This window comes from Mustela putorius, unplaced genomic scaffold (genome assembly GCF_011764305.1).
Source record: "Mustela putorius furo isolate JIRA1106 unplaced genomic scaffold, ASM1176430v1.1 tig00003853_pilon_pilon_pilon, whole genome shotgun sequence".
Lineage (NCBI taxonomy): Eukaryota > Metazoa > Chordata > Mammalia > Carnivora > Mustelidae > Mustela > Mustela putorius.
This window is the reverse complement of record NW_025422005.1, coordinates 42,472,233-42,496,609: the sequence shown is the minus strand read 5'-3', so window position 1 is coordinate 42,496,609 and position 24,377 is coordinate 42,472,233. Positions and strand designations below refer to the sequence as shown.

The 24,377-nt window shown below is 49.1% G+C and overlaps 1 protein-coding gene across 16 annotated transcripts in view; it reads left to right on the top strand.

Moving 5' to 3' along the window:
* Positions 1 to 24,377, top strand: part of LRP8 (LDL receptor related protein 8) — a 78,841-nt gene extending 54,464 nt beyond the window's left edge. For 9 of the 16 annotated variants that reach the window (XM_045064538.1, XM_045064551.1, XM_045064542.1 and 6 more), the window contains 11 exons: positions 1,094 to 1,268; positions 3,320 to 3,547; positions 6,273 to 6,391; positions 6,635 to 6,774; positions 8,166 to 8,307; positions 9,276 to 9,428; positions 10,312 to 10,536; positions 12,169 to 12,237; positions 16,146 to 16,318; positions 17,292 to 17,468; positions 19,753 to 24,377. In XM_045064538.1, the coding sequence (XP_044920473.1) occupies positions 1,094 to 1,268; positions 3,320 to 3,547; positions 6,273 to 6,391; positions 6,635 to 6,774; positions 8,166 to 8,307; positions 9,276 to 9,428; positions 10,312 to 10,536; positions 12,169 to 12,237; positions 16,146 to 16,318; positions 17,292 to 17,468; positions 19,753 to 19,791 (1,640 nt within the window). In that variant the 3' untranslated portion in view covers positions 19,792 to 24,377. Of the gene's footprint in view, positions 1 to 1,093; positions 1,269 to 3,319; positions 3,548 to 6,272; positions 6,392 to 6,634; positions 6,775 to 8,165; positions 8,308 to 9,275; positions 9,429 to 10,311; positions 10,537 to 12,168; positions 12,238 to 14,210; positions 14,376 to 15,655; positions 16,120 to 16,145; positions 16,319 to 17,291; positions 17,469 to 19,752 lie in introns of those variants that run through there. The other 7 variants (XM_045064545.1, XM_045064550.1, XM_045064554.1 and 4 more) reach the window with 5 other exon arrangements.

Below are 24,377 nucleotides of genomic sequence, written 5' to 3'. Positions count from 1 at the left end.
GTACCAGATCCTCTCTTTCCCTGCCCCTGCCCCATCACCACACGCAGGTCACAGGCCGAGGCCACACAGGACTCTGTGTTGGTCCTCCCTGGTCCCCAGGGAACTCGTTAGCCTGACACAGATGCACAGTGACAGGGACCAGGCGGCCTGCAGAAATGTCTGCTGGAAAACAGGGGGAGAAGGCCCAGGTAGCTCCAAGTGCAGGGGCTGGGACGTGAGAGTAGAACCAGGTCACAGGAGGGAAACCTGGAATTCAGTGCTGGCCCCTCACAGGCCTCTGGGGTAGTGACCTTCGTGCTGAGTAGCCAGGAATGTCTCGGTCACTAGTGAACTTCCTAAAATAGCCTCCTAAGTTTAAAAATGGCTTTTCGTGTGCATGGGTTGTCGTGTGTTGTCTCCATTGCACGTATATGACCCGTGCTGTATATTACACACACCCCACCCCTGCTACTGTTTCAGAGTCCAGTGCAAATGACACCCAGCTCACAGGAACCCTCCTGATCCCTGCCAGCCCCTAAAACGCCATCTCTGGTCATGTCCCTGAAACATCATCTCTAGTCATGTCCCCAAACACGTTCTGCGTAAACTAAAGTCTGAGTCTTCAGGGAGAGGAGTCTCACACTGCATCTCCTCTTTTAAACCTCACCCTAGTTCTGATGTTCATCCTCACACTCCAACCTCAGTCCCCTTCCTAAAACACCTGATGCTCACATTGCCCTGTTGTGAGCTATTGCAGTGGGGCCCTAAGCAGGGGAGCTGGGGAGCCATGCGTTCTAGGCAGAGGGGACCACTTGAGCAAAGGCCCGAGGCAGCCAGGCTCTGCCTGGTCATCATACTGGTCTGGTGGCTGGGGTCAAGGTGTGTTGGTGATGAGTGATGAGGCTAGATGGGGCTTAGGGTCACATCCCAGAAGGTGTAAGCCTAAGGAGGAAATGGGGAGTCGTAAAAGATTTGGGGCGAGTTTATGTCTAATACAAAGAATATAGATCTTCCGTTACACAGGGCACCTTGCACCTTAAGCCTCCCCATACACCGACCCCCCCCCACCCCACCCCTTGCACTGACCATTTCTCTCACCCTTCCTGCACCGCAGCTGGCAGAAGCCCATCGCTGATCTTCACGAACCGGCACGAAGTGCGGAGGATAGACCTGGTGAAGCGGGACTACTCCCGCCTCATCCCCATGCTCAAGAATGTCGTGGCACTGGATGTCGAAGTGGCCACCAATCGTATCTTCTGGTGTGACCTCTCCTACCGCAAGATCTACAGGTGAGTGGAGGCAGGTGTTCCACAGCCAGGCTGGGGCAGGGGTGGGGGGCCTGACAGGCGGAGAGGAAGGGGGACCTCTTTACCCACTCCGCCTCCAGAATCCGCTGGGGACAGATAGGGACTTGGGCAGAAACACAGGGTCACAACGGATATGGAACTCCCAGACCATCTCCTTCCCCGGGGCTGGCCAGGCAGATAGGTCTGTGGGGAGAGCCCCTCTGAGCCCACACCCCTGGGCTTTGACTGACCTCTGGTGGTCTGGGGGGCAGCACCAGACCTGAGAACCAGTCCACCAGACCAGGAGGTATGACACTCCAGCCTCTGTGAAGACTGTAAGGCAGCTTACCTGTCTGTGGGTCAGATCTTGTGGATAACTCAGTCCAACATGACTGAGACCTGGTCCTGCCTGGAGGACAGCACTCATAACACAGTGATGTCTATTACACTGCTCCCAAGAGGAAAGTACAGAGGGGGCCCCTTACCCAATCTGGGGTGTCAGGGAACTCTTCCTGGATGGCACTACCCCCAGCCCAGCCCTTTCCTTTGTCCAACGCCATAGTCAGTGGACTTCCACTCTCCAGAAGGCCCCTCACACACACCAGGAGGTCCTCTGGTAGGTCTTTCTCAAATCCCACAAGCCTGTCTCCCTGTGTGTCCGGGCCCCTTTTTGGACGTCATAACCTTTCTTTGTCCTGAGATGTGTGTGGCAGGACTGCCAATGACCAGGCCCAGGGTAGACTGTTGAAAGAACAATGGGGTGGATGGGTGGATGGATGGATGGATGGATGAAGATATACCAAGTGCTGTTCACAGACAGCTAGATACGTACCACACCCCGAACGCACAGACACATACTCAGTTTAGACTCACACACAGAAGCAGCTAGGGCCATGTCTGCCCCACAGGTATGCCTGGAAGAAGCAGGATTTGATGACAGACTGGGTATGGGGCTGAAGGAGGTGCATTCTGGGAGGTTCGGATTTCTGGCTCAGAAGCCTGCCATTTTCTGATATGGGAGCAGTGGGTGGGGTGGGGTGTTGGCCATTCTGGCTGGCTGAGGGGAAAGGAATGGGGGGCAGTTTGAGATGTGTTGAGTTCAAGGTCCATGGAACATCCCAGGGGTGCTAGTCGGCTTTACAGTCTGGAGCTTCAGAGAGTGGTCAGGATGGGAGAATCAGAGTTATGGGTGGCAGTGGGCACTGTGGATCTAATCAGCCAGAGGGAAGACGTGGGGGAGGAGAGAGCATTAGGGAAAAACAGCATTTGGGAGACAGAGTCCTGGTAGCGTTGCCGCCTGCGTGTCTGCTGTGTTCTCAGCCCCTTCTCTTCATTCTCACTGACACAGCCTTTCTGCAGATTCTCTTCGCCTCTCACCCAGCTGCGGTAGTGGCCCCCTAGCTGGCCTCCCTGCCTTCCTCCCCTCCCCTTCCATGCATCAACGCCACAGTGACCCAACATGCCTATCTGACCCTGACCTACCTCTCACCTGCTCAGTTACTCCCTCCTGAATAAAATCCCGACTGCCTGGCCTGGCCTGCAGGGCCCTGCCTACACTCACTTCCAGTCTGTGTCCCGCATGCTCAGCTCTACCCCCATCGAATGCCTCGCTGTTCCAGAACACACAGCTCTGGGTGCCCGCACATACCATTCCTTGTGCTTTCTGTTCCTTGTGCTCCTGGTGAGCTAATCTTTCAGGACTCAACTACAGAGCCTTCTCCAGTTCTCCAAGATAATGGAGTCTCCGTTTCTTGACTTCTTGACTGCTAGAGTCCCTGATGCTTTCCATAATCACGTTGTACTGTGATTACCTGGCTAGAAATTCCTGTCCCCCACTAAACTGAGCTCCTCCAGGCCAGGGACTATGGCTGACTCAAGCCTGTATACTTGCTCCTGGTAGCCTAGGAAATGGGAAGAATAGAAACTAGCCAAGTTCCTCTAAAATCCACTGCCATGGTCTAGAGGGGAAAGAGAGAGGGGAGGGGTGCCCGGGCAGCACCAGATGGACCCCTGGGTGGAACCCCTGCCCCATGACCAGCTCTGGTTGTCCCTAGCGCCTACATGGACAAGGCCAGTGACCCGGCAGAGCAGGAGGTCCTCATTGACGAGCAGCTGCACTCTCCAGAGGGCCTGGCAGTGGACTGGGTCCACAAGCACATCTACTGGACTGACTCAGGCAACAAGACCATCTCTGTGGCCACAATTGATGGTGGCCGCCGCTGCACTCTCTTCAGCCAGGACCTCAGCGAACCCCGGGCCATCGCGGTCGACCCCCTGAGAGGGTGAGTATCCCCACCCAAACTTCCCATTTTCCCTGAGGAGGCACTCGGTCCTCCTGTGTCTATCATTAAGAGTTATCTTGGGGACTTTGGAAGGCCATGGGCCACTCAGACAGCCCAAGGGAAGAAAGTCTGTGTGGGGCCCTCAGACTATTAACCCCTGACCAAGGGTTCTCTGGGCAGTGGTCATCAGGGTTCTCCTTACTTTGCCACTAACTCATATCCCAGAATCAGTGCATCGCAGAGCATAGTTGGGCTCTAAGGATGGCCCTCGTGGAAGCTTCTGGGGCAGGAAGTCTTTCCTCAGGTTGCTGCATGCTGCTGGTGGCAGCTCCCACACTCCCAGAGACAGAAAGCTCATTATTTCCCACAGGGGCCATTTCATTTCAAGGCAGCTCTGCCCATTAGAGAGTGTTTAGGATTTTATTTTTTTTCTCATATCCCCAAATCTGCCCAACTTTGACTTTCTCCATGGGCCTCTGGAGTTACATCAGACGCATCTACTCCCTGCCCTACAGGACAGCCAGCAAGATAACGAGGACTGAGACCACTGACTAGGTCTGGTGCACCCCTGGGTGCACAGCCTCTGGGCCCCTAACCACCCAGGCTGCCCTGGCTGTGGCCACACTTCCATTTTGGGGGTAGTGATTCTGAACAGAGCAAGACTCTTCCCTCCCTTCCCCAATAGGGATGTCCCAGGAAGGCATGGTTTCTCAGCAGCAGTAGCCATATTAAGTTTCCCAGGATCACTAGCTTCTTCCTGTTACTGTTTTCTTAATTGTAAACAAGGATAAAAAAACCCTCTTCTTCCAGTGAGGGTGGCTGGGGGCCACACTGGCCCCTGACAGAACGTGTGAGGCCTTGGGCAGGGACTGACCACTGTGCTTTACTGGGCACGCTTAGGAACAACCAGGCACCTGACCAATGATGAGTCATCTCACTTAATCCCCACTTCAGCCCTGCTCCCTGTGTGTAGTGACACCCAGCCCAGCTCCAGTCCAGTGTGGATGGGCCCGAGTCCCGGCAGGAAACCCGCCGCACACCTGAATCCAGATGACTTGGGGAGGGCTTAACAGGGGGTCTCTTTACAGAGGAGTGGGTGAGATCTGATGCACTGTTCCTAACACTGTGCCCTTAGCAGCACTAGGCCCGAGGGGCAAGAGCAGGGTTGGGTACTCGGGCTGGGAAGGAAAGAGCAGTAGCCACCTTCAGAGCAGTAGCCAGCCAGGGGCAACTTTGAAGAGAGGAATCTGGAACAAATACCCTGAGCTCAGTCTCTCGTCCTCCTGCTCCGACATGTCACTGAATGCAGCAGGAAGCCAGAAGACTAGAGAGCCAAGCCCACTGATGTGGTTCGCACACGGGTCAGATTTTTGGGTACAGAGCAGAATGGGGATGGGTAGAGAGTGACTCCAAAGCCACTAACAGAATCACTCAGCCCCCCAGCTGAAGGGGGCCCCCAGGCCAAGGCAGCCTTGGCCTGACACCAGATTCCAGCAGAGGCGGTTTTGGGGAGAAGGAAACCTTCAGGCTTTAGAGTTGGGCTTGTGTTTTATATAAAGTACAATGCTGGCTCCGCCGCTTATTAAAAGCGTGAATTGAGGGAAGTCAACCACTGTGAACCACAGTGTGCTCATTTATAAACCAGGACTAATAATTATACTCTCCAGGGGCTCTGGTGGGGCTGGGACGGACACATTTCTTTGTCCAACAAATATTAAAGAAGAGCCTGTTCCGGGTCCCACATGAGCAACCTACAGGTACACAACGAGGGGCAAGATGGACAAGCCTGCCCTCAGGGGACCTTACAGACTAGTGGGGGAAATAGATAGGAAAATACACCTCACCACCCAGATGCCCAAAGAAATAACCATTTTTTAAGTGCCAGGAAGGCAAGAACTAGTGCTTTCAGAGGTAATAACAGGGTGGCCCTATTACAGAGAATGATTCTGTACAGCAAAGATATTCACGCTGAGAAGGAGCCGGGGGACGGGTGGAGGCCTGAGGCTCTCAACTAACAAAGCTTGGTGCCTGCAGCCCCGTGGGATTGGGAAGGGTTGGGGTGGTGGTGGGAGAGAGGCCTGAGCAGGCAGAGCTCTGTCAGCCGTGGGAAGGATTTGGGATTTTGTTTTAAGGGCAATAGGAGAAGCCACTGTAAAGTTTAAAAACCAGAGAGTGATGATTTATTTCTGCTTCTGAGAGTTCCTTTGCCTGCTCTAGAGGGATGGGGTTAGAGGGGCAGTGATGGCTGTGTTTATAAGTACGTGAGGCAAAACCTCTCAGTTCATTGCCTGGCACACAGTAGGTACTCATTAATGTTCAAGAATGAAGCGAGGGAAACCCCAGGCTGAGTTCCTGCTGTGTGACCCTGGGGAAGCCGTCTACTTTTCCCTTTGCAGACCAGGAAAGTAAGAGAGGGTTGATGAGGGCCTTTCCTGCTCTGGCCTCCGGGACTCCGGTTAGAGCTGCCAGAGTGGCAGAGAGGGGCTCTGAGGCTGGTTGGCTGAAGCTGGGGGGACTCTTGGGGAACGCAATCTTCCCAGGGCTCTCAGATGAGGGGAAACTAATGCAACTGCTAACTCTTAAGATTCGATGGTTCCAATGGATTTCAGAGGCCTTCCCAGCCCCCACCAAACATAATATTCAGTGGCTCATTGAGCCCTCTGACCCACACCACCCCAACCCCATCCCCTGACTAAAATTCCAATTGAGTTCTTCTCTCTTTTAGGTTCATGTATTGGTCTGACTGGGGATACCAGGCCAAGATCGAGAAGTCTGGGCTCAATGGTGTGGACCGGCAAACACTGGTATCAGACAACATTGAATGGCCCAATGGAATCACCCTGGGTGAGGCCTGCCTTCCCTGGATTGGGGCCCTGTTCCACTACCCAGTGCTGACTACCATCTGGAGCCCCACGGGTCTTGTGTTTATATCCCCCAGAGAGTACCCGTGCCTGTATTTCTGGATGGTTGCCCCAGGCTCGCCTCCATGGGAGGCCTGGCCTAGAAATGTGGGTAGGGGAAGTAGGCACAGAGGAGCTGAGACCCTGGTTGGGATCCCAAATTCAAGACCTGATCCCCTGTCCCCAGATTTGCTGAACCAGCGCTTGTACTGGGTGGACTCCAAGCTTCACCAGCTCTCCAGCATTGACCTCAACGGAGGCAACAGGAAGATGCTGATTTCCTCCCCCGACTTCCTCAGCCACCCTTTCGGAATAGCTGTATTTGAGGTGAGCTCCGGGAGGGGAGACATGTCCCTAGCAGGACGCTAAAGCCTAGAAAAGGCTTTTCAAATAGGATGGCTCTCTGAGACGTGTCCAAACAGAAACAAAGGAAGAGGGAAGCCAGCTGACTTGTGCGTACACAGAGGCCTCGCAGCCTACTGTCCTGTGCTTCCTCCCCAAGACCCCTCTCAGAGCACTTGTCACAGGGAGGTTACTAGACCACGTGTGTTCCCTTTCTGTGCCCTCAGCGCCTGGCACTGTACCCCTATACAGAAGGTACACAATAAAGGGAGGGAGGGAAGAAGAAATATACATTTCCTTAGACTCTGCTATTCGAAATAGCCTGAGAGATGCTATTCAGCTCAGCACACTTTGGCTGACCTTTGCTGGACCCTGGGGTCATTGAAGTGAATCAGATGTTAACTCAGTCCTCACGAAGCTCCCCGGAGGGTGGAGCGTCCCACCCATCCTGTGCCTGTATTCGGCCCTAACAACCTTTCTTCTTGGGGAATGAGTAATCCAGAACCAACCCAGGTCTTACCATATCGATCTTTGCCCCCAAGGGGAGGGAAAGCAAGGGGACCGTGGTCTGTGGTGGCTATTGGGCCATATTTGCTTGGAGTGACATCACTCAGCACTGCTCTGAAATTCTGGGCAGAACCCCACCTCCAAGTCCAGCGCCCGCTTGGAAAGACAGGTGTGTGCAGACACATGTAGGTGCTTGTGCGTGTGTGTAGCATTGCACACACAAATAGTGTAAAGTGTATGCGTGTGTCTCCAGAAATCCAGCCATTTACAAGCGTGCTTTTCTGGTATGTGCTGGTGCTTGTGAATATGTAAGTACTTACACCAAGACTTGGCCAAGTGTCTGTTCTGGTCCAAGTGTGCTTTTGTGGGTAGGTGTCCAGATCTGTGCATGGAGATGCATGGTTGCACCTGTTGTTGTGGACTTGCCTGCAGGTGCACCTGTAGGCTTATGTGGACAGAATGTTGGATGCATACAGATCCATGTGTACCAGGAAGCTGTAGGAGGACATACCAGGGAATAGTCCCCTCCAATCTTGGTCCCAGGCCCCGGTAGGTGTAGAAGCCATTGAGACCAGACCTTGGGCTTCTCCTCGGCTCCAGGAAGCAGGCCTAGCTCAGCATGAATGAACAGTCTTCAGGCCAAAGCACAGATCCAACAAATAATCCTCCATGATAGAGGGGAACAAGAGTATGTGCCACAGATTAGTGGCTGAGAGCCTATCCCCCGGGCCCCCTGTGAATCTGTGGGCAGGAAAGCTCAGGGGAGAGGTCAGGGCAGTTTTTGTGATGATGGTTTGGGCCAAGCCCTGAGACTAAGGTCACGGGTTTAGGCCCTAGGCCTCCCATCCTGTGCATCTGTACCCCCACAGGACAAGGTGTTCTGGACAGACCTGGAGAATGAGGCAATTTTCAGTGCAAATCGGCTCAATGGTCTGGAAATCTCTGTCCTCGCTGAGAACCTCAATAACCCACATGATATTGTCATCTTCCATGAGCTGAAGCAGCCAAGAGGTGAGCCTTGCCTGGCCCCACAGCCCCTGCCCACACCCTCTCCCTGCACTAGTTGGGCTGTGTGGTTCCCCTAACGCCATGTCCCAGCATTCCCAGGACACGTGGAGACAGCCACTCTCGTTGGGAGTATGCTTTGCTGTCACACATTTTACCTCATTTCCTTCAGCTCTTGGTGAAATAAGGCTGGGTATAAAAACTATAATATAAAGTTCCATGTGTGCCTACAAGAAGTGGGTGTTACTTTTCTCATTTAGAAAGCTGGGGCTCAAAAAGGTAAAACAACAGAACTAAAACCCAAACTCAGGTCTGTCTGATTCCAAGAACTGCTTCTGCCGGGAGGGAGCACATCGCCTCTCATTTATGATGTGTACCCATTTTGCCGCTATATAAGCTAATATATCCCCGGGCCATGGAGCAATCCAGCTCATTGGGACCAGAAGCCAAGAATCCTGCTCGTCGGGCTCCCGGGCTCTCTTGCTAGGATATAGTGATCAGGCTACCTGTAACTCAGCTGTGGCCACCAGGGTGACAGTGGAAGGTACAGGGGAAAGAGGGGATGAGCATGGTGCCTGATTCTAGACCTGAAAGTTTAAATAAGAAGGAGACATGGCACATGGCATAGAGGGAGAAACATGGACTTTGGAATCCAACAGACCTCAGTTTAAATTCCAACTGTAAAATTACTAGAACTGTAACTTGTACCAGTTTGTCAGTGAGCCCAGACGTCTGGTACCTGTCATTCCGGGCCATGCACCCACCTCTCACATTGTCGTCAAGATTGAAGGGAAGTGGGGGGTGAGGGGAGGAACACCAGGTCCAAGGCTGGGATATGCCCAAAAAGAGTAGGAGAGAAAGCTTTTGGAGCAAGCCGACTGGGAAGGGCCTCATCCTTGGAAGAAGGGAGGACTTGGCATGTCTTGTCTTTGCTCCAACTCTCTCTCTCTCCCTCTCTCTCTCTGTGCCATTAGCTGCAGATGCCTGCGAGCTGAGTGCCCAGCCCAATGGCGGCTGTGAGTACCTGTGCCTTCCTGCTCCTCAGATCTCCAGCCCCTCTCCCAAGTACACGTGTGCCTGTCCTGACACAATGTGGCTGGGCCCAGACATGAAGAGGTGCTACCGAGGTAAGCAGACCTACGGGGTGGTGGGGGGGGCAGGCCCCCAGCAAAGTGAGATCCCCTCCTGCTAAACTCCTCCCTTGGCTTCCGGGACGCCATATGCTCCCGGTTTCTGTCTGTCTTTTCTGGCTGCGTGTTGCCTTCTTTACCATCCTTGAATGCTGGTGTCCCACAGGGTCCTTCCAAGGCTTTCTCTTCTCACTTCCAAGAAAAAATGCACATTTACAGACAACATTTTAAACTCAGTTTCAGGGGCTTTCTGGAGGCCCTTGAAGACCTGAAATTAAGAACCCTTTTCCCTATGGCTTCAGTTCCTATTTCTATGCAGGTGACTGTGAGCTTGCCCATTCCTTACCTAGAACTGGACACATGACACAGAAGCCCTTCTGTGATATGATTAGGACTAATAGTTAATACTTGGGCCGTGTAAGCCTCTATTCATTGTCCAGTGTTGATACAGGGCCAAGGCCTTTGGCGTAAGCACAGATCTGCTACATCAGATTTATGAATTATGATTTCCAGGTCCAGTTCTTTAAAGTGGAGTGAGAATTTAAATTTAGTAGTGTAACAATATGCATGCAAAATTCTTCTAGATTTATGTATCCCCCCCCCCAGTCTTTTACAGTGGTCTTGCCCACACCTAATTCTATAGCCTTGTTTTAATGACTTGTCTTAATCAAATCAATGTGCGGTTTAAACACAAAGTACTTGGGATTCAGCTAGAGGAAAGGTCAGAGCCCATTCAGGAGGTTTAGGGAAGGCTTCCTGGAAGTGGCATTTGAGCTGAGCCTTGAGAATGACTTCATAAGTATAATTTATAGAGGCAGTGAGTTAGGCCTTTAGCAAGAGAATTCTCTGTGCAAGTGACTCCGTGGCATTTCCCCTCCAGCACCTCAATCTACCTCAACTACGACGTTAGCTCCTACCACAGCGAGGACACCAGCGGAAAACACGAGAGCCCCTGGGACCACTGTCCACAGCCTCACGTACCAGAACCACAGCACAGAGACACCAAGCCTGGCAGCTGTGGTCCCAAGCTCAGTTGGCGTCCCCAGGGCTCCCAGCATCAAGCCATCTGCCCCAAGCCCTGCGACCAGCAACCACTCCCAGCACTGTAAGGAAATGAGCTCTGCATTCTTTGGTGACAGGGGAGGGGCCTTCGGGAAGCCTGGGCGGGTGGGGAGGTGCTGGGGAGGGCTGAGAGGGTTTGCGGGGGGGAGATATGTGGAAGAAGAGATCACACCAGAGCAGAATCTCGGATCTCTCTGAGGGAGCTGGTAGAAGTGCCCACCTATGATTTAGGAGTCTGAGGTGCCCCTGACTTGTAGAGGGTCTTGTGGGAAGCCACTTCCTATCTCTGAGCCTCAGTTTCTTCACCTACAAAGTGGGACTGATAACTGCCCTTCCCTCACTGGCTTCACAAGCTTGCCTAGAGAGACAAAGGAGGTGGTGTAAACAGAAACGGCTCGTGCGCACAGCTTCTGCTGCTGCTGGGCATGGGCCTGGGTTCACTACTGACGCAGGGATGAGGGAGTGTCCCTCTGATCTGGAAACCTCAGAAGCTCTGGTCTCTTTTCTTAGCTCTCTTAGCCTGTTCCCCAGCCAGTAACACCCATCACTATGGTCTGCTTGTGCCTCTTTCCAAACCCTGGCATGAAAATAATTAAGTTCAGCACTTATGAAATCATCGGAAGCAATACTTGTCATGGCTAGAAATGTTCTGTCTCATGAGTCAGCAAATACCTTTTTAATTAAGTCACCTGCCAGGGCAAGTTCACTTAAGAAGATAAACCATCTTTAAAACATCTTCCCATATGTGGCCCAGAAACCAAGCAGCCCGGTAGCACCTTTCTCATCGGGCCCATCTTGCCGGCAGAAGCTGGCTTTGCAGAGCTGACCGCTCACCCCGACTTTTGGAGGTTTAGCTCAGTGAGTTCCAGGCCCTCTCCAGCGGGGCAGAGCCTCTGATCCAGGTCTCTGCACCCGCCTCCTGCTGCTCAGGGTGTGCTCATGCGCAGTGAGGGCACTGCGGCCACAGACTTCCCCAGCAGTGCCTCACTCTGAAGCCTGCAAGGCTGTGCCAGGCACCGGGCGTAGTGAGCGCTCTGCCTAAATTACCTCACTTAACCGTCACAGTGACCCTTGGAGGTAGGTAACTGGCCCACACAGGTAGGGAATAGGAGAGCTGGGATTTGAACCCAGGATGTCTGACCCCAGAAGCCTGTGCTGTTGGTTCCACTACTTATAGTGCCTCCCATTTTAATTACTTATTGAAAATAAGCTGATAGTGCAGACGGACAGAGAGACCACCCAAGCAACAGAGACAAAGCAATAGGTACGGGCTGGAAAAGGCAGTTGCCTTAGTCAACAACGTAGAGACCTAAGTGTTCACTCTGCCAAGCACCCCACCACCACCACCCAGCTTCCTATCACTGTGGTCCTGTGGGATGGCCAAGGGACATGGGGCACACATCCTGGGTTTGGATACCAGCTCTGCAGCTTCTCTGTGAACCCGCAGAATGCCAGTAAGACTGTGTTTTCCCATGTGTGAAATGAAGATAACCGTTGTTGTGCTCACGTCGGGGGAGTTTTGATAGGAACTGGAGAGACTGAATTGTTAGGCATTAGTCAGGCGCCTTACTATGGAATGAGAGCAAGAAGCAGCTGGCAGTTCTTACAGCTTGAGGCAAGCAAGGACTTGGGCTCACGGCGATGGAGCATCGTTAGGCACGTTTGTGTTTTGCAGATGGGAATGAAGGCAGCAAGATGGACTCAACCGTCACCGCTGCGGTCATTGGGATACTCGTGCCCATGGGTGAGTGTGGCCCCAAGTCTCCAGGGAGACCAGAGCAACCGTGCTCAGGCTCTGGGGAAAAGCACTAGCCTTAGCCCTGAGCACACTGACCTGTCGCATTGAGGAGACTGTGGCTCAGAGAACTTTTCTGCCCCAGGAGATTTCCAGCCCACTTCCCAGTGTGATCATTTGGTATCTTAGCTTGGCACGTAAGACCCTTCAGGACCTGGCCCCCGGCAGCTGTCCTAATGCCTCACTGTACCCCAGCGTTCACCCTTCGCCTGCCTGAAGGCAAACTTTTGGCTCCACGGACACAGGGCTGGGGCCTCTCTTGTTTGCCACTCTCCCCAGCTCCTCGCAGTGGCTGCCACATGGTAGGATATAAAATATTTGTTGAATTAATGAGGAGCGCTGCTTGCTGTGACTTTAGGAAATCATGCTATCTTGCTTCCTTTCGGTTTGGCTGCGATGTACCAGACTCTGTGATAAGCGGAGAGAAGGTGATTAAAAATGAAGAAGACATGGTTCCTGTCCTCAGAAAGTTTAGTATTGTCGGAGAGACCCACATAGCAGATAATTTGACCATGACATGGGAAGTCTAAGCCATGGGCGGTCTGGGGAAGTGCCAAGGAAGTACTTAACTTGGAATCGGAAGAGAAGGGAAGTGAGCAGGGAAGGTTTCCGAGTGGAAATGATAGGAAATGACTCACGCCGAGTCAGCCCAATGAAGAAGAATCCAGAGCTGTCCAAGCAGTGGAAACAGCATGAAGCAAAGCCAGGAAGGGGAACAAGCATGGGAGGGCAAGGTGGGGGTGGGCTTGGGACCAGAAGTCCAATATGGCCAAAATATAACACTGAGTTCAACCTCTCGGAGAACCACGGAGGCTGATTTAGTCTCTCCTACCCCGCGGTTCGCACGGTATCCTGAATATGCTGTCTTGTTCTAGTCTCATCTCTTGGTGGGGTGACTGCCCATTCATAGGCTGATCCCCCTTGCTTGCCCACGGGCACCTCAGGGACCAGCACTTTGCCCATTTATCCTGGAAATCCCCAGTGTAGTGGTGAGCTAATGAGTGAATGTTTTCAAAACTCCTACACCGTGCAAGGGACTGTGCTGGATGCCAAGGGTCCAGGGAAGAGAAAGATAAAAAAGACTTTTTAAGAGCTTTCAGTCTTTACTCAGACTTGGTCCTAAAATGTGATGCAAGAGAGGTGTTACCACATACTACATACATACAGCTACGTGGGGCCCTGCAGAGGAGAGGGAATGATCCTTCCGGAGAAGGGGCCCTCTGAATTGGCCTTGTAAGGCTTTAACCATAAAGATGATGGGGAGACTATGGCAGGCTGAGTTTGAGTAGAGTGAATGGAAAATACTCTGATCATTGTTTAGTAAAAGAGAAACCAAGCCCTTTCCTGCCATCCTCTACTCGATAGAAGGAAGGGCGTGTGTAGTCTGTTTCCCTGATAGAATCCACTCCAATGTAATTAATATTTTTTAAATTTCTGCTCTTCTGAGGGGTGAAAGATGAGTATTCTTTCCCTGGCATTTCCCTATGAGATAGAGTATCATTTCATATGCTTGATGGCCAATTACATTGCCTCCTAATGCATTGCTCACTCCCAGTCTTGTCTTGATTTTCTCTTGGTTCTTGATCTTATTCTTATTTGTAGAAATATTTATGCATAAGGAATATTAAACCTTTGTAATATACATTACAGATATTCTCTTCCTTACTCCCACTTGATTTTTAAATGTTTGTGGTTTTTTGCTACACACAAATTTGAAAATTTGAAGTGTCCGATCTTTTCCTCTTTCGTGTTAGGATTTCTGGGTTTCGTGTTTTCCTTAGGAAGGTCTGTCTCAATGTAAATTGTTAAAATATCTTCACATATATTTTTCTACTAAACATTATTTTATATTTAGACAGAAATCCATTTGGAATTTATTTAGAGTATGCTGTGAGAGATTTAATTATTTTTTTTTTCTACAGGCCTTTTTCATTTTCCCAAGACCATTATTGAATAATCCATCCCTCTGACTTGAATTGTCGTCTGTATTATAAACTACATGCCTGGGGCGCCTGGGTGGCTCAGTGGGTTAAAGCCTCTGCCTTCAGTTCAGGTCATGATCCCAGGGTCCTGGGATCGAGTCCCGCATCGGGCTCTCTGCTCCGCAGCGAAGCCTGCTTCCCTTCCTCTCTCTCTGCCTGCCTCTCTGCCTGCTTGTGACCTCTGTCTGTCAAACAAATTAAAAAAATAAAAAAAAATCTTTAAAAAAAAATAATAAAAAAATTTAAAAAAATAAACTACATGCCTATCCATACTTTGATCTTCTTCTGGGCTGTTCATTGTCCTTCACCGGTTACCTGTCCATTCCTTTATATGGCAAGAACAACTTCACACTAGATTTTAATACCTAGTAGGGCATTATTGTGCTTGCAATATTAGATTTTGTTCAACTTCTCTTCTAGATAAACTTTAAAATCATCGTAATTCTTTAAAAATCATGATGGAATCTTTTAAAAAGAGGATTTCTCTTTCTTTTATTTTGTTTTAGTTTATTTATTTATTTATTTTGGTAGACAGGGATCACAAGTAGGCAGAGAGAGAGGAAGGGAAGCAGGCTCACTGCTGAGCAGAGAGCCCAGTGCGGGGCTTGATCCCAGGACCCTGGGATCATGACCTGAGCTAAAGGCAGAGGGTTTAACCCACTGAGCCACCCAGGTGCCCCAAATCATGATGGAATCTTTTTTCATGATGGAATCTTATGCTTCGGATACATAAGTTGATGTGGGGAGAAGTCACATTTTTATAATACTGAAGCTTCCCATCCAGGAACATGACACATCTCCCAGTTTTTTTGAGTCTTCTTTTATATCCTTCTGTAAAATTGTATAGATCAAATAGGACTTGAGCATTTCTTGTTAGGTTATCAAGGTATTTTGTAGTTTTCCATTGGGCTGGTATGAATGTTCCATTTTCTAATTGGTTATTGCTCATTGATAAGAAAGCTATTGATTTTTTTACATTAATTCTTGATGAACTGAAGTTATTTCGAATAGTTTTTAATCTGCTTTTTTCAGATTTTTCTTTAACATACAGAACTGATGATATTAACACTTTGGTTCCTCGCACTCCCCTGTGTGTCTTCTTCCATTCCTGCTCTGGTCTCACAGCAGAGCTAGGTCTCTGGAACCATAAAATGGTGGTGACGGTTGTCCTGGCCTTGTCCCCATCTTTAATGAGTATTGATGATCACAGTCCTACCAAAGTAAAACACTCCCTCTCAAGCAGCCTGGATATCTGTCAGTAGCCTTCACTTGAAAGCTCACAGTGACCACCTACTATCTCATGAAGCCTCAGGCCCCATTTTTGCCCGACTGTGTTAGAGAACTTACTTCTTTATTCATTAATACGTTCATTGGTTGCCCCTTAGAGCCAGGGTCTCCCTCCTGTGTCCCCTTCCAGAGATGCGCCTCTCCTTGCAGAGCCCCTGCTTTGGAAAGAAACACCCCACCCCGCCATCCACCCTCCATTTGGGGTAAGAACGGTTTTCTCAGAGAATTAAAAGGTGGCAGCAGCGTTAGGACAAAGGTGTGGTGAGGAAATTCAGTCATTCACTCCGTACATGTTACTGAGCTGGACAGAGAGGTGAAGACACAGTCTGTGCCCACAAAGAGCTCAGTCTAGTTGGGGCTACACACATATAAAGGACAGGACCGCAGGCTGGGAACACACAGGAGGGAGCAACAGACTGGTCCAAGGAAGAGATAGGAGAAGGGCTTCCAAGCAGCAGAAAAAGGACACACAGAACCACCTGAGGAACCAGGGGCAGGAAAGTTGGAGAGGGGGCGTGAAATGCACTGACATCTGAACAATGGACTCGAGCCTCCTGGAAGTTCAGCATGCTGTGTCCCTTTCTCCAGCGGTAATAGCCCTGCTGTGCATGAGTGGCTACCTGATTTGGAGAAACTGGAAGCGGAAGAACACCAAAAGCATGAATTTTGACAACCCAGTGTACAGGAAAACAACGGAAGAGGAGGACGAAGATGAGCTCCACATAGGGAGAACTGCTCAGATTGGCCATGTCTATCCTGCAGTAAGTATCCCTTGTTTGGAGAATTCCTTCTTTCCTTCCACCTTTCCTTCCTTCCTCCTCCCTCCCTCCCTCCCTTCCTTTTTTTTCCCTCCCTTTCTTCCTTCCTCTCTTCCTTCCTCCTTCCCTCCTTCCCAAATTATTCAAGTGTGCCAGGCACTATCCTAGGCCCTGGGGACACAGACACTCTAGGGCAGGTGGTTGGGGTGGAAATGGATCAGGGACCCCCCCCACACACACACAGCTAGAGGCTATTCCTAGAGTAAAGAAGCCAATGTCTTTGTTTCTACTGAGTAAGTTTTCAGAACCTTCGGCCTGGAAGGGTAACTGTGGCCATGCAGTTCACATGCATTCATCGCACACGAGCCAAGCACAGTCCCAGATACGCTGTGTTCACAAGGTGGGAAGGAAGGTTCCCACTTCTGAGGAGCTGGTTGGGGGGAGAGTCATTTGCTGTTGTACAGCTGTGCGTGGAGTGCCTTGGTGGAGCTCAGGAGTCTCTTCCAGGAAGCTTTCCCCAGTTTCTCTGTTCTTCCACAGCCTCTCTCCGTCCCAGCACCTGTCACACTGTAGTCAACTTGTCTTTTTGCTCATTGGTCTCCCCACTAGACTATGAACTCCTTGAGGGCGGGCTCGTTCGATTCATTGGTTTCCCTGGGGCCTAGGTCTGCCTAGCTGGCTCCCGGTGATATTAGCTGAACAGACGCTGTGGGACCATCCATGGAGCTGTGAATTCTATTTGGGAAGCCAGGCAGGGAATGTCTCACAGAGGCTGTGATAGATGAACTGTAGCCTTGAAAGGTTCATAGCAGTTTTTCGGCAAGAGGAGGGAAATGGCATTCCAGAAAGAAGCACGTGCCAAGGCTGAGGGGCACAATAGGGCCTGGCCTGTTGGGGGAGCAGATGTCATGGGTCTATAGCAGAGTCAGGGGGCTGAGTGTGACCTCATAGGTCATCCAGTCCATCCCCCTGTCAGGCAATCAGCAGCTTTGATCACCCACTGTGGGCAGAGCCCTGTCTTGGGGAGACCAGAGAACTGGAAGACCCAGCCCCTGCCCTCAAGGAGCTTTTTGTCTTGCCGGGGGAACCAAGGTCACAGCTGCACCAACTCCCGAAGAACTCTCTTTCCGAGCTGCCTGTCGTCAAGTGCAAGGTAGGGCAGTGCCACTTTGAGTCTGAGGGGCTGGTGAGTGAGGGCATGAGCCTAGGCAGGTGCAGCCAATCCTAGACGGCATTCTGGTCCTGGAAGGCTGCCCATTGTAAGCTGGGTGTTGGGGCAAAGAGGAAAGATGAGCTTGGTGTAGACCGAGGAAATGGCGCGTGGAAGAAATGATCGAGTATGGGGCAGAGCAGACTGCCTTGCTGCTGAAGCACTATTCACGAAGGGGAAGCAGGGGACATGAAGTGGAGCAGGTGAGGAGGGCTGGCAGAGGGCCTTGAGACTTAACCTTGGCCAATCACGGAAGAAGGGGCTTGACCAGGTTTTACAGCCTGGCGGGGGTGGGGGGTTGCCCAGTGGAAGAAGGGTGGAGCTCAGCTTACAGAGGTGGCTCCCAGTTTCACTGCTCCATAGCCTTGTGGTCTTAGTCACTTCTCTCTGCTCACTTCTATGTGTAAAATAAGAATGATAACCCCCATTCTATCCGCCTCCTGAATTCATAGCGTTCAGGCGGGACAGCGTAGGTGAGAGAGCTTTTGTGAGTTAGAAAGCACTCTACAGGTGTCATGCGGCGTTGTATCCCAAGGGGCCAGTAACCCCTCTGGAGAGGCTATTCCTGAGGCATCTAGGCCCAAGGAGTAAGCTCCTGTCAGCTGCAGGGAAATAGAGCAGGAGAGGGAGGAAATCGACATTTAGTGAGAACCTCCTGTGTGTCAGACACGACTCAGTGTTTTATGTACATTTCCTCGTATAGTCTTTACAGTAACTTGATAGAGTTGAGATGATTAACCCCATTTTGCAGATGAGGAAACTGAGACTAGAGAATTTGAATAATTTGCCTAGGGTCACAACGAAGAAGTAGCAGAACCAGGACAAAAATTCCAGTCTGTATGCACACAAAAAGTCTGTGCTCTTTCCACTTACATCATGGGGTAAATAGCCTGGGAGTTCTGAGAATCAGATTCCTCGACAGCCTGTTGTCCCCCCTTGTCCTTTTCTCAGATCACTCCACCGTCCCTGCCTTTGGTGTAGAGATTGGTCTTGGAGAGAGTGGGAGGGCACCTGGACAAAAGAAGAGGGTCTCAAGTGTCTTTGCTAGTAGAGCAAGGCCATGGCCTTCACCCAAACCACAAATAACCCAAAGATGATTTGAAAGGCAGTGGAGTCACTTGATAATGTCTGTAGGCTGTCCATGGATGGGAAGTGATAGTCTGATTCTATTGTATTATGCTGGTCAGGCTGATCTAGAATACTGTGCCCCCCCCCCCTCTACGGAGATGATCTCATTTGGTTTCTCAGCAACTCTCTGTGGTAGGTCCTATTCTTACTCCCATGTGACAGATGGTAAAACCAAGGCTCAGAGAGGTAAAGTGGTTACCCCAGTTCACTTAGCTAGGAGAAAGATATTGAAACATGGGTCTGCCCAAAGGAGTGTACTCAGGAAATGGAAGAGTGGGAAGACAGGATTACGACAGACCCAGTTGGGGAAAGCTAGAGAGGTAGCCTGGAGGAGAAAACACTCAGAAGGAAAGGAAGGGAACTGAGACACTGTCTGCAGATTCAAGGGTGGTCTGTATAGAACTCTGAGTCTAAGAGAATCGGGGAACATTGGAATAGTTAGAGAAAGAGATTTCTTGTCAGTAGAGGAAAGAGGTTAAGTCCACTGTCTGCTCTTCCAGTGGAATAAACCAGCTCAGGGCTTAATGGGCTCAGCCCACTAACAGTCAGCCATTTGTGACAGGGGAATTCTAGCATCTAATGACTAGAAAGTAGGCTTGAGAAAAAGAGGGATTGAATTTAATTGACCTGTACCGCCTTCCGACTCTGTATGATCAGTTGAGGGGTGCAGCAGATCGCCTGCCTACTGGTGACTCAAAAGCTAGAGACAAGTAGCTAATGGCCTGGGATTAAACATTGGCCAGAGCTAACCCACTGATGTTGAACAAACTTAAAATCCTATAAGGAAGGACTGAGAAAGTTGTGACCTCTGCAGCACTCCTTTACCATGAGGCAGTAAAGAATGTTGGAGAAAGCGACAGCTGTAGATTCACCCAGGTCTGGGTTCAAATGTTAGTTCACCCACTTGCTATGTGATCCAGGACAAATGTTGTTAAAGCTCATTGAGTCTCCGTTTCCTCATCTGTAAAATAAATACGACAAACCTGTCTCCTGGGGTAGTGTGAAGATTATGTGGGCTGATGCCTGTCTGCTGTCTTGTGGGGACTCAGTAAACAGCTCCTGTGGGTCTAATGGTGATGTCTTTGCTCTGTCTCCCCAGCGAGTGGCATTAAGCCTTGAAGATGATGGACTGCCCTGAGGATGGGACCACTCCCTTCGTGCCTCATGGAATTCAGTCCCATCCACTACACTTTCTGGATGGTGTATGCCTGCATGAAGGGGTTTCTGTATATGGGTCTGTGTGAGTGAATGAGTGTGTGTGTGTCCGCGCGTGTGTGATTTCTTTTTAATTTATGTTGCGGAAAGGTAACCACAAAGTTATGATGAACTGCAAACATCCAAAGGATGTGAGAGTTTTTATATGTATAATGTTTTATACACTTTTTAACCGGTTGCACTGCCCATGGGGACTTCATGGAATGGCTACTGCCGAGTGACTGACACGATGTACATAACCAAATGGGGCTGATGGTACAGTAGCTTACTCATCATTTTAAAACTATATTTACAGAGGGTGTTTGGTTTGGGGGTCTTTTTTAGGTTTTGGAGTTTGGGGTTGATTTTTTTTTTCAAGTATATAGAACGATGATGCTTTGTGGCTTCCATCAACATAAGTAAAAAAAAGAAGAAAACACTTCAACTCCCTCCCCCACTTAGATTATTTATTAACATATTTCAGAAATAAGATTAGTTCTATAAATAATTTAGAGACATGAGAGTATTTATTTTTGGTATGACTGGCCCACCATGCAGACTCCGCGTGCATTGATATTCCTATGTGTATGTGTGTGAGAGAGACAGATCTGTAGAAAAAGGCGTGCCTGGGGCTGTTCGAATCCATACAGAGAAATACATGGGAAAACAGTCCACGGAGGGGCATCTGTAGTTTTCAGAGAAGCCTCTGGAAATTTGGCTCAAAAAAATGGATGCCATGGTTTGGTAAACACGTGGTGGAAGAGGCAGGTCTTCCCCACCTCTGGCAACTCCTGGGACCCCAGTCAGTCAGGCAAAGCCTTTCAGTTCACCCATGCCTGCCATGACTCCCACTTGGGCTTTCTCTTCTGTGGCTGAGGCCAGTGCACAGACGTCACACGGTGCCAGTTCTCGTGAGCTCAGGCGAGAACATGCCCGAACCTTGGCTACTGCTTATTTTAAAGTTTGACATTTCAAGTAACTTCCTTTTCCTTCAGGATGCTTGGGTTGAATTCGTTATGTTTCCTCTGACGCAGGTAGAGTGCCATCCTTACTCATAGAGAGCTAAGTGGAGGCATTTCTAGAACAGCCCAAGTTTCCTGTAAAGACTGGCTCAGGCACTGAACCTCTGAGACATGCAGTGGGTGAGGATAAGGACAGCGGAGTGGGTTCTGTTACATCTCTGTTTCTCCCTTTCCCTTATTCTCTGCCATTTCCTGTAAGTGGGGGAAACAACACAGGCTTGCTACCATCATGTGTTCATATAGAGGAAAGTAGCTTTAGGCAGAAGTCAGAAAAAGTGGCCAAACTTGAAGTCCTACAAGAGGGAAATGGCATACACAACGTTATAGCCTATTGGATATATATGTTCACACAGGGATTTGGTTTACTACTTTGTAAATAAAAAAACTCTGGGTATATGTATAGATTTTTTTTCATTATGGACACTTTTCGTTGTTTTTCCTGGGTGTTGGGAGAGGTGGGAGAAGTGCTTTTTTCTCTTTGTGGGATCTACCATTGAAAACATGGTCCCAGAAGGAACTCTGGCCCCGCCAGCTCTCTCATCCATGATCTGAGCTTTTCTTAACTCTGCTGTTCTGCCACTTCCCTCCCACCAGACAGCCAGGGACAAGACATGTGAACAAACTGAACAAATTCTGACACCCCTCCCCGCAGCAGCCCCCAACTCAGTGAAGCTTGGATATCTCACCAGCTTGATACCCTTCGCATTCCCAGGCAGGTATTCAGGAGTTCTAATACCCTGCTCCTAGAACCTTTCTCCACGTCACTCGTGAGCTCCTCACTTCTGAGAAAATCAACTGTGTTCTGGAGCCTCGGCCCTATGCTCTGCGTAAACAAGCAATTTCCTCACAATATGCATGTGTTGTGGTCCTGAAACACTCATTGAGAGGCAACTGACCTAGAGACCAATACCAAATAGAATTTTAAGAACAGGTGGCCAACTCCTATGGAGCTTATTCACTTACTACTATTCTTTCAAGAATGGAAAGTAAAATTATTTTTGACTGAAGAAAAATGACAAAAAAAAAAAAGTCATTGAGATTTACAGAAAACAGGCAACTTTTTCTATGACCTGTCTCCAAAGAAATAGAATTTCCTGGGGAAATGAGAACAGTGACTAATGTGTAGTTTCTAAACTTTGAATCAGATCTTGGCCTTCCCAGAAAAAACAAACAAACAAACAAAGCAAAACAAACACAAACAGAAATGGAGTCAGGATGGTTCAGCCTGAGATCTCAAAATGATGATGAAACACAGCTTTCTCAGAGACGTCCATGTTTCCTGAATATGCTACAAGTGCAGTTTGGAAGAGGCGGCTCTGGGAGCGGCTACAGAAGACAAATTGCAGAGTCCTCACGTGTCCGTAGGATGGTAGTCCGTAGGATGAAATCTGAGGAGGTCAGGTCCATCCTCCCTCTCTAGTCTTGGAGGCTCCTGAACCTCATTTTGAGGTGTAATTGCATTTCTGTTGCCTTTTGCCTCTGTGCTCTCATGTATCTACAGCCAATATCAGATCATAGAGTCATTGGACTGTAGAGCTGGAAGGAAATCTAGACATAAGGCCTGGAGGGTAGAAGATTTATCAGAAATTTATTTTCCCCTCTGTTTCAGAGAAACTGGTCCCAGACCTTTTCCTCCCTTTCCTTCTCCAAGAGACTACTTTGGGCTGCCTGAGCATTGTACCAAACCTGCTACCTATCTAATGGCCTATCTTTCTAGTGGAATTATGAAGACGCTGGTAGAAATAGCCTGCCAGAAACAGAAAACTAAAATTTTATTTATATACTCTTGATGGCATGATTATTTATAAAATAGGTTGAGGAAATGTCTAATCTTAAGATGAGATCGGAATTAAATTTATGGCAATAAGTACTATGATCCTTCTAATTTTCTCTGCGGTTGCGGTATATCCATTCATTGAAACCATTTGCCAGGTACCAGCTAAGTGCCGGGCACTGCACTCAAGTGTTTACTGTCCTTACAGAGTTCACAGTAACAGTAGAGGAAGACCCACGGAAACAAAAAAGGAACAGATTCTTTTCAGAGTACTATTAAGGCACAAAGGAGAGAGAGGTCATTTCTATGTATGGAGATGAGGAATGGGGTCAAGAAAGGCATTGTGGAAGTGACCTTATGCTAAGTCTTAAAAACTTCAGTCGGGGTGTCCGGGCTGCTTCAGGCCGTGGAGGACACAGAGGCATGAAACAGCATGGGGACTGTAGGGAACTGCATGTAATTCATTGTAATGAGCGAAAGGCTCAAGGGGACTTAGCAAGAAATGAGGCTGAATGGAAAGACAGGCTCAATGTAAGCACTTTATAGAATACTTTTGTTTAATTTCTGACTCCATTATGCAAACATTTCTTAGTCATTTATTGCATACGAGGCACGGAGTGCATCGTGGAGGGTTCATCAGGATGCATCGCCAGCACTTTGCAGACACGACAGTCTTTAGCCTCCAGCTTTCCAGTGGCCAAAGGGAAGTAGTGACTGCGTTTCATATGTTTGAGTTTATCTTTTTTTTTAATATAAGGGTAATGGAATTTCACAGAAGCACTCTGTGTTGTCAAGAGCCTCTGAGATTTTTCTCAACATAGAGAAAATGAAATTTTGGAGATGGGTAGTCTGCAGAGGGAACCCCAAGCACTGTCTAGTCAGATGCTAGTAGGAGTCGGGAGAGAGCACAGGAATGTGAGCCTCCCTCCTTTTCCTAACTCCAGCTGGACTGTTTGACAGAATATAAATGAGTTAGCAATTAAACATTCAGAATAAATAACTTCCTTTCCCATCAATGCATGATGATAGAGTATCGGAGTCTTCTCACACTGTATTTTTAGGGTATTGGGGATTTTCAGGATACAGAGAACTTAGAGGTGGAAGAATTATAGCTTCAAATTTTCAGTTAATATAATAAATCAGGAAGCTCTGTTCATTCAGGCTATGCACCATGTGCATAGTCAAGAATCAGCAGAAACCCTCTGCATTTGCAAACACGTTGTGCTATAAAAAGTAATTTTAAAAAAGCCACCTGTATATGTATATATATATTTAAAAACATGGAGGTTTTGATACTTTTTTACAAAAACTACAAGAGAAAACATACCTGTACAAACCATGTGTTTTAAAATAGCATTTTGTTCTAAACAGCTCTTGTTCATTTGGGGGTGAAGTACTGGTTTGCAGACTCCATCACCTTGTACCCAAATGAATTTTCCTCGTTTGTCTTCTCCCCACACCCTCAAATGACCATATTTGATGTAACAGGCATGTTAGAATGTTGGGTCACACTAACAGTTTCTGCCCTCTTTGTCTTGTCATTCCGAGTTTCATTAGCTTGTGTACTCAGTGCCCTTTGCAGTCTGGTTTCTGTTCCAGAAGGAGAGGGTGGTGTGCTGCATCTCACTAGCTGTACTGACATCATCTTGGTGAACAAAAAACCAAATGTGAACATTTGTAAAATCAGTGCACTGTTTCTAGAGAGAGATTAAATTCATTTTTTAAAATCTGAAA